The 13,945-nt window shown below is 39.2% G+C and overlaps 4 protein-coding genes across 4 annotated transcripts; 3 read left to right on the top strand and 1 right to left on the bottom strand.

Moving 5' to 3' along the window:
* Positions 1 to 3,899: 3,899 nt before the first annotated feature.
* On the top strand, positions 3,900 to 4,895 carry LOC111592441 (serine protease 1). The gene is made up of 2 exons (XM_023304625.2): positions 3,900 to 4,193; positions 4,257 to 4,895. Exons 1-2 carry the CDS (start codon positions 3,934 to 3,936, stop codon positions 4,819 to 4,821), a joined length of 825 nt encoding a protein of 274 aa, XP_023160393.1. The 5' UTR covers positions 3,900 to 3,933; the 3' UTR covers positions 4,822 to 4,895.
* Positions 4,896 to 8,681: 3,786 nt separating this feature from the next.
* LOC115483712 (serine protease 1-like) lies at positions 8,682 to 9,552 on the top strand. The gene has a single exon (XM_030225788.1). The coding sequence runs from the start codon at positions 8,696 to 8,698 to the stop codon at positions 9,473 to 9,475; it is 780 nt and encodes a 259-aa protein (XP_030081648.1). The 5' UTR covers positions 8,682 to 8,695; the 3' UTR covers positions 9,476 to 9,552.
* An 837-nt stretch (positions 9,553 to 10,389) lies between these two features.
* On the bottom strand, positions 10,390 to 11,178 carry LOC115483713 (serine protease 1-like). Its single transcript, XM_030225789.1, has one exon. It carries the CDS (start codon positions 11,175 to 11,177, stop codon positions 10,401 to 10,403), a length of 777 nt encoding a protein of 258 aa, XP_030081649.1. The 5' UTR covers position 11,178; the 3' UTR covers positions 10,390 to 10,400.
* Positions 11,179 to 12,406: 1,228 nt separating this feature from the next.
* On the top strand, positions 12,407 to 13,277 carry LOC115483711 (serine protease 1-like). Its single transcript, XM_030225787.1, has one exon. The coding sequence runs from the start codon at positions 12,421 to 12,423 to the stop codon at positions 13,198 to 13,200; it is 780 nt and encodes a 259-aa protein (XP_030081647.1). The 5' UTR covers positions 12,407 to 12,420; the 3' UTR covers positions 13,201 to 13,277.
* The last annotated feature ends 668 nt before the right edge of the window (positions 13,278 to 13,945 follow it).

Genomic DNA, 13,945 nt, shown 5'->3' with positions numbered 1-13,945 from the left:
GGGCCCAAAAAACGAAAAGCTGGCAAAAAAATAAAATAAGGAAAAGCACAATCGTAGCCATTGATACGCTCTGTCGCAATCATTTTGCATGCGCCAATAAGCCGGAGCAATGTCTCAGGACTGGGGCACGTATTTGTCTCCCTATTCCTTAGCTATTGACGAGTAGACAACAAAACACAATAATAGAAAAATATATATAAAAATCAAATAAAAAAGTGTGTGTAAATAAAACGGAACAGCAAACCTATCGAAACAGATTTGTTTATATATGTCTATTTATATATGTCTATATGTATATATATATATGTTATATATATTTATATTTTTTCGACGCCAACTTTTTCATATGCAAATAGTAAGCTTATTGATACAAAATGGAAGAGAGGCCTAAAATGAAGTGAAAACCCTCTTAAATATTTGGAGCTTGCTTTGGAGCATGATATATACAAGTTAATGCAAGCCATTTATGTTTGTCGTCTGCTCAACGGATTTTGAGTCAAAATATTGGTAGCTATGTAGAGCGAAGTTTTATTGCTAACCAGCGCGTGTATAAGGTGGAGGGAGTATCAATAGCGTTGATAAGCATTAAAAGAAGAAGCCAAGCGAAAAGCAATGCAATTATTTTCTATATAATTATCTTCTTATTTCTATTAGAACTTAACTCTAGCATAATAATATACAACTATTTATATAAGATACTAGTACTTTGCTTTAAATTGATAAGGTTGCCACAGCAATTTATTGCCAACTCTAGCTGAATATTGCGTTCAGGTATATGATTTTCAGTCCACGCAGCTGTGCCAATAAAACTTTTTCAATACAGAACCCGAATTAAGATCCGAGTAAAAAATTGCAACGCAAACTTTGACCAAGCTAGGAGACTAGTGCAGGCAAACACACTTTAGCGATATGTATACTATACACGTATACATGTATATACATGTGCGTGGGTAAATCATGTGCGACAACAAATGGCTATGGAAAAGTTATAAAAATGCATTTACACCAGTTAGAGCAAGACGAACATCTTGAGTTGCAACTGACAGACTAGAAGACTATGTTGACAAACGTATTAGTCATGCGACCAGTTGTACACGCAATGATTAATGAAACGAAGCTGACGCTGACAGCTGAACAGGCGTCTCGCAATTTTTGAATTATAGACGGAAATGGAACTTGCCATTTAATGTGGCAATGTGATAAGTCATCAAGGAAATGTCAGACAGGTCGAATGCTGCTAAACACCGCCACTGCAGCTGCTGCTGTTGCTGCTGTACCAGACAGTTGTCATTAATTTTGGCCATTGACCACAAGGCTTGGAAAGGCAAATGGCAACGATTTCATGACAATTTAACGCAACTGTGCAAACTTGTCCATTTGCCAACAACAATGGCCGCCTCGGCCATGGCAATGAAATAAAAAAGAGAAACTCGATTGAGGAGTATATGCTTCGTCCAAGCTAAGCGTAATCGATGCGGCTCACATTAGAAAGTTTTCCTGTGTGTCCTGCTCCAGCAAAACAGCCAGCAGCAGCAGCATTTCGAGTGTGCTTTTGACTTGGTCTCGTAGTCCCTTTCTTATCGTGTGCTGCTTCGTTTATCATTTCTTGTTCACTTGTCGAAATTTTATTGCTGCAATCTTGTTTGTCGTTATCAAAGGAGCTGCTGTAACGGGACACTTCTTATATTATATATATACATATATTTATATGTATATCATGACAGGGATACTTAAGCTACGACTGGACATTGTTGTAAAAACTGCCATTGTTACACGATATGCGTCTAAGAAGCGTGTGATTCTGAGTGTATGTCTCTCCCTCTTTTAATACTTATCACAAACTGCAAAGAGTGTATTGATTTTGTGTCATATCCATCCGTCTTTTTGCCTTTCTGTATGCATATATATATATGTATGAAATATATACTCATAGTACCCCTTAATTTACATAATATTAAGCTTCCATCATACGCCCACTAATATATGTATAGTTAGCCAATTGGGATTTGAATTTTCATTTTTCTACTTTCGGTTTTCTGAACGTGAACGAGTATTATGCCGTCAGTCACGTCCGTTAATACTTGCTCTCACTCTGAGTAAGTGTGTAAGTAGTAAGCGCATTACGTATACGTAATATAGCAAACGCTAAAATGTGACTTAAATTGATGGGGCTTCATCGTTTCTTAATCAAGCCAGTAATTAATTACATTTCTTTATTTTCAAAAGCGAAAGTAAATCATAATGTACAGGTTAAAGCAACTATATTATAAATATATATAATAATATGTCATAATATATTTTTTTGTAAGTCTTACATGTATGTATATATTTAAGCTTGCTCTTCCTGACTTGCTTTAGATAAGCTGAAACAAACAAGAAAAAATCGTTATCAATGGAAAGGTATCATATTAACATATAGTGGCATCAAAGAGTCTTTATATGTAAGCTCAATTTTCGACTGATTGTTATGAGAAGCATATCATTAGTTCTTTTTGATGTCTTTAAAAATCAGTTAAAGAATATTAAATATATCTTGGAAAATAAACAAGAGATAACCGTTGACTACAGATAGGAAACTTTCATATCTTCAACAAAAAAACTAATATCAGAAATTTAAGATTCCATCAGCTTAGAAACTCTATTTAAGCTTCAAATAAACATTCTCTTAAATGAATTAATAAATCAACAAAGGAGCTGAGAAGTAGCCTTAAAGCCCAAAAGCTGGAGACCAATGTCGCCTAGGCCGTAGACTATTTAGGCTACTCACGCACGCATCCTGCCAACATTTATGATCCAGACAGACATAGCAACAACTACATGTGTCAGCAACATATCCAAAGAATTGTTTTTATGTGCTAATGTCTGCTACCCCGCTGACCTCTACTCAAGATGCTAAGCCCAGCTACTAAATTTGAGACCAAGTCCTTCGTACTATCCCCTTTGATTTGTTTTGCATGCTTAGCACGTAAAGCGATTTGATTTCAATTTTCCAGATTCAACTGCCCAGCGTCCAGGCGTCCACTTTTTCGCAATGAGTTGGCAACATTTGGGACAACGTTGCGTATGCGGAATATATACCTACGGCACCAAGCTAATCGCTGGGAATATCCGACACTTGAGCTCTATAACGTAAGTAGCCATCACTTTTAGCAAAACAATCAATTATCGTACCATAAAAATGTTTTGATTTATAAACTGTAGCACAAAATTAAAAAAAAAAACCCACAGTTAAAAATTAAATCAAGTAGCTAAAGTTCAAGTGAAAAGAAAATCTATTTCGATTTCAGAATTAAGATATTTTTTTTTATCAAAATTGATAGAAAATTTGATAGATAATAAAATTCGATGATAATACTTAGAATTTGTGAGCATAATTAGTTAATATTTCGCAAAACACGACGGAAGAAAAATTGAATGGTGTAAGACTGAATATAGAATATACTATATAATATTTACTGGAAAATAATAAGATTATAGTTAGAATATATCTAGGAATTACTTAGATTTCTACCGCTCTCAGTCCCCTGCACTATAAGAGACTATTTAACTAAAAATTATTCAAATTTTGTTCATTGAAAGACTATATTTATTATTATTTTATATTTGTTAACTTTCATAAGTGTAAATCAGTTCGATAGAAATCTTGTCATTCAGCTGTCGTCATAAATAGAAATCAGTTTGAATCTCTTAAGTGTCCCACGTCTGCCCTCCGGCCCACAGTTCGAGTGACTTTAATTGCTGTGGCTTGTGATTTATAATCTTAGTAATTTAGTAGATAAGAATAGATACGATGGAGTGCACAGGCGACTCTTAGGAGTTCCATCTTCAACAAAATATAATCGCAAAAGCTTTTTGGCCAATTGATAACAAATTCACTATAAAATAAATAGAATGACCAATGGAAAATCATTCGTTCATTTGACAACAATCAGTATGAAAGTGCTCGTAGTTCTTGCTTTGGTTATTGCCACCGTCTCTGCTGGCGTGGTGCCACAGGGCGCTCCCATACATCCTCGTGATTTGCCCAGCATGCCTTCAATTGAGGGACGCATAACCAATGGCAGGACTGCCTATGACGGTCAGTTCCCCTATCAGGTGGGACTTAGCTTCTCAAGCTCCAGCGGTGGCTGGTGGTGCGGTGGTTCCATCATTGACAACCAGTATGTCCTGACAGCCGCTCACTGCACCAGCGGGTAAGTGTTTCCATCTTAAAACTAATTATTTCTCAAAGCTAATTCTATCTTGCCTACCTGCAGTGCTTCCGCCGTGACCATCTACTTCGGCGCTTTGGTTCGCACCAACGCCAAGTTGACCCACACCGTCTCCAGCTCCAACTTCAAGCAACACACTGGCTACAACTCGAACACTCTGGCTAACGATATCTCGCTGATCAGGACCCCAGTCGTTTCGTTCACCTCATACATCAACAAGGTTTTGTTGCCTCCAATTGCCAGCAGCTACTCCACCTACGCTGGCCAGAAGGCTACCGCCTCCGGCTGGGGCAAGACCTCCGATAGCGCTTCCGGTGTGACCAACACACTCCAATACCAAATCTTCGAGGTTGTCTCTGTTGCTACTTGCCAGGCCACCTATGGCTCTGCCGTTGCCTCCGCCAAGGTCATCTGCATTGCGACCCCCAACAAGTCATCCACCTGCCAGGGTGATTCCGGCGGCCCATTGGTTCTGGACAGCACTGGCCGCTTGATTGGTGTCACTTCCTTCGTCTCTAGCTCTGGCTGCCAATCTGGTCTGCCCTCTGGCTTCACTCGTGTGACTAGCTACTTGGACTGGATCAAGACCAACTCCGGCGTCTCCTACTAAATCCACTTCAAAGGGAATATTGTAAAATAAAAGTCCACAATATCCACAATATACTGAGCTTTATAAAAATCAAATAGGTTTTCCTACTGTGTTTTATTTTATAAGTTTTCCCCCACCCCCACAAAATAATAATAATGATTGCCAATGAATTTTAATCTCTTAAGCATAAGTAGGAGTTGTCTAATTCAGCGTAACTCGGCTTCCAATCCCAAACAACTATATGATTATAGCTAAAGTGAAGGAGTTCGTGCTTACAATTTTCAACTGAGAAATACATACATTTTTAACCAAAACTATTTTTTTTTTGCCATAATTATTTATATTTGGATATCTTGATACTGATAATCACGCAAGTGCTCATTTTTTGTGCCTGTCATGAAATTTAATACAATTCTCACCAATAAGATGTGTGTGTAATCTTAACTGATAAACTATATATATATATTTTTTTTTTTGATAAGCCTTCCATAACAAGTAAGAAAAGTCGGGCTAAGTCGGGCTACCCGACTACGAGACATCCTGTTTTCAGTCCTATCTGCTTATTTTAATATTTTTAATAGTTTGTATCGTATATATAAAAAAAACCCTAATACTCGACCCATCATTGCATCAACTCTACTAACACTGCCATTTCATAACTAAAATAAAAATAAACAAGTAAGAAAGCTCTAGTCGGGGTGCCCGACTAGGAGATACCCTGATCCCAGTCCTTTGAGTTTTGTAATATTTTCCGTAGTTTGTATCGAGTATTAAAAAAAAAAAGAAAACAAACAAAAATCGACATTGCGAGACCAGGTTTCGAACCCGGATTATTTGCGCAACGTGCACAAACTCTACCAACACCGCCACTTCATAACTAAAAAAAAAAATAAAACAATAAAAAACATTTCATCTCCTCTGGTCTCGAACCCGGACCAAGCTGCATACGAGCGGCGCCTCTACCAACGCAGCCACTGCCCTTCTTTCGCAAGTTGTTGCAAATTTGAACATAAGTAGCAGCTAATAATTCAGCACAATTCAATCGCAATTTCAATTCTTGGAATAGAAAAGAATGCACGCATTTGAATGTATGTGTGCACACGCATAGGAAAAATGCGTGCGCGTGGCGCTGCTTACATGTGCTTTTGCAAATTAGCCAAACGTTTTGTTTAATAACTTCTGTTTTACTTAATGGATTTTAATGAAATTTTCAGCATATAATCTACATATCCTATTGGCATGGTTGAGATGCAAACGCCTTTACATAATGGCCCTAGTTCCAACTAAACTTAAATTCTAAGAATTTGGGGGAATTTGGAGCCGGTATCTAAAATCTAACAAAAATCAATATTGCATAAAATATACATAAGACTAAATACAAAATTTGGAGGCTCTAGCTCTTAAGACGTTCGAGATATAATTTATTTACTGCATTTCAATAATGTTTTTATTCGATAACAATTAAATGCGAATAGTTATCGAATATTTGAAACAAACTTGACCTGCGCGTGCTATACACGGACCTTAAAAAAAATTTCAAGTCTCTAGCTCTAATAGATGCTGAGATCCACGCGTTCACACATACGGACAGACGGACAGACGGACGGACGGACAGACGGACAGACGGACAGGGCTCAATCGACTCGGCTTGTCATCCTGATAAAGAATATATATACTTTATGGGGTCTGCCACGCCTCCTTCTGCCTGTTACATACATTTGCACAAAACCATTATACCCTGATTTCCCATTTTTAATGGGATCAGGGTATAAAAAAAAACAAACAAAACGTCAATTCACTACCTCAATGTAAGCTTCACATGCGGGATCTTTTCAATTGAGCTTAAACTTAAAGTATTTAATGAAATTTGGAGCCAGTACCAAAATATAACAAAAAGCAAAATTGTATAAAACATACATTAAACTAAATACAAAATTTGGAGATTCAAGCAGGTAAGTCGTACGAGATATATTTTAATAACAGCATTTCGATCACAGTTTTTATCGAAACATTTGCACAAAACCATTTCCCATTTTTAATCTGATCAGAGTATAAAAAATAAAATCCGACGCCAAAAAGCGATCTACAAAATATGGTGCTCAAACAATATCGCAGAAACATGATAGACCCAAGAGCCAAAAAGTAGATCTTTAAATTGTAAAGCATTTATTATTTTTATAAGAATATTATGAAACATGCAAAAAAGCTCTAGTCGGGCCGCCCAACTAGGAGATACCCTGATCCCAGTCCTATCTGCGCTTCTAAATATTTTCAATAATTTGTATCAAGTATTAAAAAAAACAAGTAAGAAAGCTCTAGTCGGGGTGCCCGACTAGGAGATACCCTGATCCCAGTCCTTTGAGTTTTGTAATATTTTCCGTAGTTTGTATCGAGTATTAAAAAAAAAAAGAAAACAAACAAAAATCGACATTGCGAGACCAGGTTTCGAACCCGGATTATTTGCGCAACGTGCACAAACTCTACCAACACCGCCACTTCATAACTAAAAAAAAAAATAAAACAATAAAAAACATTTCATCTCCTCTGGTCTCGAACCCGGACCAAGCTGCATACGAGCGGCGCCTCTACCAACGCAGCCACTGCCCTTCTTTCGCAAGTTGTTGCAAATTTGAACATAAGTAGCAGCTAATAATTCAGCACAATTCAATCGCAATTTCAATTCTTGGAATAGAAAAGAATGCACGCATTTGAATGTATGTGTGCACACGCATAGGAAAAATGCGTGCGCGTGGCGCTGCTTACATGTGCTTTTGCAAATTAGCCAAACGTTTTGTTTAATAACTTCTGTTTTACTTAATGGATTTTAATGAAATTTTCAGCATATAATCTACATATCCTATTGGCATGGTTGAGATGCAAACGCCTTTACATAATGGCCCTAGTTCCAACTAAACTTAAATTCTAAGAATTTGGGGGAATTTGGAGCCGGTATCTAAAATCTAACAAAAATCAATATTGCATAAAATATACATAAGACTAAATACAAAATTTGGAGGCTCTAGCTCTTAAGACGTTCGAGATATAATTTATTTACTGCATTTCAATAATGTTTTTATTCGATAACAATTAAATGCGAATAGTTATCGAATATTTGAAACAAACTTGACCTGCGCGTGCTATACACGGACCTTAAAAAAAAATTTCAAGTCTCTAGCTCTAATAGATGCTGAGATCCACGCGTTCACACATACGGACAGACGGACGGACGGACAGACGGACAGACGGACAGACGGACGGACAGACAGACGGACAGGGCTCAATCGACTCGGCTTGTCATCCTGATCAAGAATATATATACTTTATGGGGTCTGCCACGCCTCCTTCTGCCTGTTACATACATTTGCACAAAACCATTATACCCTGATTTCCCATTTTTAATGGGATCAGGGTATAAAAACTAATAAAAACCGACATTACGACAACGCGACACCGCCATTTCATAATGAAAATAAAATTGTCCTTCGCCGCCATCGAACACCGAACTTGTCGAATTGGATTTTAATGAAATTTTCAGCATATGATCTACATATTCTATTGGAGTAATTGACCCCATTTTCAACTGAACTTAAATTTAAAGAATTTGCTGAATCGACACCGCTTGTCGTCCTGATTATGGGGTCTGCCACGCCATCAAAAACAACACCATATGGTATTTATAGGCAAAAAGCTGTGATAAGAATCAATATATAAATTTGAGAACGTATTTAAATAGTTGTCTAAATAGCAAATATATGTTAACGTTTTTATTGAATTGAAGGAATATTTATGAGCCCTTAACCGGTGAGATAAGGCTCAGCGCAATCGCGCTTCTATCAAGACACCACAAGTATAAAAGCCGTTCAAAACTCAAGCAACGACAAGTTGTATATTCAGCATGAAAGTGTTTCTAACTATTCTAGCTTTGGCTGTAGCCTCTGCCTCGGCATTCGAGGAAGTCGTCCATCCCAAGGACGTTGCCAAGGTCAACAAGATCGAAGGACGCATTACCAATGGCTATCCAGCCTACGAGGGTAAAGCCCCTTACACTGTTGGTCTTGGCTTCAGCGGCGGCTGGTGGTGCGGTGGTTCCATCATAGGCAACACTTGGGTCCTGACTGCCGAGCACTGCACTGGCAGTGACGTCACTGTTTACTTCGGTGCCACCTGGCGCACAAACGCTCAGTTCACCCACTGGGTCAGCCGCAACGACATCATCAACCACCACAACGCTGATATTGCATTAATCCGCATTCCCCATGTGGACTTCTGGCATATGGTTAACAAGGTTGAGCTACCCAGCTACAATGATCGCTACAATGACTTTAACGAACACTGGGCTGTCGCCTGCGGCTGGGGTGGTACCTATGATGGTAGCCCATTGCCCGACTGGCTCCAATGCGTCGATCTGCAGATCATACACAACTCTGAGTGCCAGCAAACATATGGCTCTGGCACCGTTTCCGACAACATTCTTTGTGTCCGTACTCCTGATGGCAAATCCACATGCGGTGGTGACTCTGGCGGCCCATTGGTCACACATGACGGCAACAAGCTGGTCGGTGTTACCAACTTCGTCGCTGCTGCCGGTTGTCAATCTGGACTTCCATCAGGCTTCCAGCGTGTTACCTATCACTTGGACTGGATCCGTGACCACACTGGCATTGCTTATTATTAAACTATGCCTTCTCTTTCGACTTAAAAAAAGCAAATTAAAAAAAATATATATATGGAAATATGTCTACATTTTTTAAATATTATCCTTTTTTATGGTACATTTAAACAAGTAAGAAGCCTCTAGTCGGGGTGCCCGACTAGGAGATACCCCGATCCCAGTCCCATCTGCGTTTTTTAATATTTTCCGTATTTTGCATCGAGTATTAAAAAAAAAACAAAACAAATATAAATAATCGTCATTACGAGACCAGGATTCGAACCCAGATTGTTTCCATAAAATATACATAAAACTAAATACAAAATTTTGAAGCTCTAGCTCTGAAGACGTACGAGATAAAATTTATTAACTGCATTTCGATGTTTTTATTTGATAAAAATTAAATGGGAATAGTTATCGAATATATGAAAGAAACTTGATATGTGCGGACAGTCGGACGGACAGACAGACAGACAGACAGACAGACAGGGCTCAATCGACTCGGCTTGTCATCCTGATCAAGAATATATATGATTTATGGGGTCTGCCTCGCCTCTGTATAAAAAACACTAGCCAAGTGTCCACATAAGTACAAAGGAAAATACCTTAAATAAATTAATCTTAATTGTGTTCATCGTCATCACTCATTCAGTCCATGATTAGTCTAACAATCATTCTGTAATATAATTATATTTTTGTCCCCCAAAATCAAACGAACTTCTTTTTCATATACTAAGGCGCGTGTGCGTTATTGTGGGTATTGCATGTAGACGAGCACTCCCGAAATCCAATTCTCTACAAATTATAATATACTATTTTCAATGTGGAGGGGTATACAACTGCAACTGTGACATTTCTCAAAATTTCACTATTATACACTAACTAATTGTGAATGAAAGAACTGTCAAATAATATTCAATCAACTTTATTTACTATCCCATGAATCATACTAATAGTAAGCAATTCCAGTGTGGTCACGGATCCAGTCCAAGTGATAGGTGACACGTTGGAAGCCAGCTGGAGCGCCAGATGTACACGAACTAGTGCCAAAGTTGGTAACACCGACCAACTTGTTGCCGTCATGTGTGACTAATGGGCCGCCAGAGTCACCACCGCAGGTGGACTTGCCATCAGGAGTACGGACACAGAGAATGTTGTCGGTAACAGTGCCAGAACCATATGTTCTCTGGCACTCGGAGTTGTGTATGATCTGCAGATCGACGCATTGGAGCCAGTCGGGCAATGGGCTACCATCATAGGTACCACCCCAGCCGCAGGCGACAGCCCAGCGTTCGTTAAAGTCATTGTAGCGATCATTGTAGCTGGGTAGCTCAACCTTGTTAACCATATGCCAGAAGTCCACATGGGGAATGCGGATCAATGCAATATCAGCGTTGTGGTGGTTGATGATGTCGTTACGGCTGACCCAGTGGGTGAACTGAGCGTTTGTGCGCCAGGTGGCACCGAAGTAAACAGTGACGTCACTGCCAGTGCAGTGCTCGGCAGTCAGGACCCAAGTGTTGCCTATGATGGAACCACCGCACCACCAGCCACCGCTGAAGCCAAGACCAACAGTGTAGGGTGCTTTGCCTTCGTAAGCTGGATAGCCGTTTGTAATACGGCCAGAGATATCCTTCATGTTGACTGCCTTCTCCGTACCACCAGACAAGGCAGCGCCCGAAGCGGAGGCGATAGCTAAAGCGAGAATAGTAAGAAATGCCTTCATATTGGAGATACGAACTGAGTATCAATAAGCTCCGCAGGTGTTTTTATACAAATTGTTGGGCACTCACATTGTGTTTGATTGAATGAATCGTAAATTGTATACAGCATAATATACAAGAAGATAAGGAGACATAATTTATACATCGTTAATACATGCGGACAGGCGGATAAACTGATAGGCGGAAATACGGAACACTGACGGATAGAGCTAGATCCACTCAGGCCGTTGTCCTGATCAATAACATAAATACTTTCTGAGTCTGTCACGTCTCCTATACTTTAACAGAATTGATTTCCCATTATCAGGATTTTCGTTGGAAATTTGTATAGTTTTTACCGATTTTCCACGCCCTCGAAATTGACATATATATACACCCAAAGTGGTGTAGATGATGTAGACATAGATGTATAATCTATATTTTTTGTTTTGCGAATTGTATTGTATTGTATGATCCCAGTTTTCACGCCCCTTGTAAGCGTGACCGTTTAATGTTTCATCAATCTGTAGATAATCTTAATTTAATTTGGGGGTTATAACTCTCAAACTAAGAATATGCAGTTTTCCCGATCCCCCACGCTTATGTTTTAAATTTAAAATTGTGATTTCCGATTTGCCACACCCCTAGTGGACGTATCAGGAAAATAATAACACTTTCTCAGACGATGATAGATTGCACTATTTTAGCATATGATCTACATATTTTATTGGAGTAATTGGCCCTATTTTCAACTGAACTTAAATTTAAAGAATTTGACTGACAAGGCTGAATCGACACAGCTTGTGCCTGAATATGGGATCTGCCACGCCTCCATCTGCCTGTTTCATTTCCTGAGATCCCATTTTAAATGGGATCAGGGTATAAAAAGATTATGACTTGTCTGTGTTATGAAAGACTGGTTAGTATAGAAAATACTTATCGAAAAGTAGAATTAGTAAGACGTAGACGCTTTTGAAATATCTAGAAAAAATAAAAGTGACGGGAAGAAACGCATTAAATAATCATAAACAACACCATATGGTATTTATAGGCAAAAAGCTGTGATAAGAATCAATATATAAATTTGAGAACGTATTTAAATAGTTGTCTAAATAGCAAATATATGTTAACGTTTTTATTGAATTGAAGGAATATTTATGAGCCCTTAACCAGTGAGATAAGGCTCAGCGCAATCGCGCTTCTATCAACACACCACAAGTATAAAAGCCGTTCAAAACTCAAGCAACGACAAGTTGTATATTCAGCATGAAAGTGTTTCTAACTATTCTAGCTTTGGCTGTAGCCTCTGCCTCGGCATTCGAGGAAGTCGTCCATCCCAAGGACGTTGCCAAGGTCAACAAGATCGAAGGACGCATTACCAATGGCTATCCAGCCTACGAGGGTAAAGCCCCTTACACTGTTGGTCTTGGCTTCAGCGGCGGCTGGTGGTGCGGTGGTTCCATCATAGGCAACACTTGGGTCCTGACTGCCGAGCACTGCACTGGCAGTGACGTCACTGTTTACTTCGGTGCCACCTGGCGCACAAACGCTCAGTTCACCCACTGGGTCAGCCGCAACGACATCATCAACCACCACAACGCTGATATTGCATTGATCCGCATTCCCCATGTGGACTTCTGGCATATGGTTAACAAGGTTGAGCTACCCAGCTACAATGATCGCTACAATGACTTTAACGAACACTGGGCTGTCGCCTGCGGCTGGGGTGGTACCTATGATGGTAGCCCATTGCCCGACTGGCTCCAATGCGTCGATCTGCAGATCATACACAACTCTGAGTGCCAGCAAACATATGGCTCTGGCACCGTTTCCGACAACATTCTTTGTGTCCGTACTCCTGATGGCAAATCCACATGCGGTGGTGACTCTGGCGGCCCATTGGTCACACATGACGGCAACAAGCTGGTCGGTGTTACCAACTTCGTCGCTGCTGCCGGTTGTCAATCTGGACTTCCATCAGGCTTCCAGCGTGTTACCTATCACTTGGACTGGATCCGTGACCACACTGGCATTGCTTATTATTAAACTATGCCTTCTCTTTCGACTTAAAAAAAGCAAATTAAAAAAAATATATATATGGAAATATGTCTACATTTTTTAAATATTATCCTTTTTTATGGTACATTTAAACAAGTAAGAAGGCTCTAGTCGGGGTGCCCGACTAGGAGATACCCCGATCCCAGTCCCATCTGCGTTTTTTAATATTTTCCGTATTTCCGTATTAAAAAAAAAAACAAAACAAATATAAATAATCGTCATTACGAGACCAGGATTCGAACCCAGATTGTTTCCATAAAATATACATAAAACTAAATAAAAAATTTGGAAGCTCTAGCTCTGAAGACGTACGAGATAAAATTTATTAACTGCATTTCGATCATGTTTTTATTTGATAAAAATTAAATGGGAATAGTTATCGAATATATGAAAGAAACTTGATATGTGCGGACAGTCGGACGGACAGACAGACAGACAGACAGGGCTCAATCGACTCGGCTTGTCATCCTGATCAAGAATATATATGATTTATGGGGTCTGCCTCGCCTCTGTATAAAAAACACTAGCCAAGTGTCCACATAAGTACAAAGGAAAATACCTTAAATAAATTAATCTTAATTCTGTTCATCGTCATCACTCATTCAGTCCATGATTAGTCTAACAATCATTCTGTAATATAATTATATTTTTGTCCCCCAAAATCAAACGAACTTCTTTTTCATATACTAAGGCGCGTGTGCGTTATTGTGGGTATTGCATGTAGACGAGCACT

The sequence above is a fragment of the Drosophila hydei genome, unplaced genomic scaffold (genome assembly GCF_003285905.1).
Source record: "Drosophila hydei strain 15085-1641.00,03,60 unplaced genomic scaffold, DhydRS2 tig00008140-arrow-arrow-pilon, whole genome shotgun sequence".
NCBI lineage: Eukaryota > Metazoa > Arthropoda > Insecta > Diptera > Drosophilidae > Drosophila > Drosophila hydei.
The sequence above is the reverse complement of the archived record's forward strand: the minus strand, read 5'-3'. Positions and strand labels throughout refer to the sequence as shown.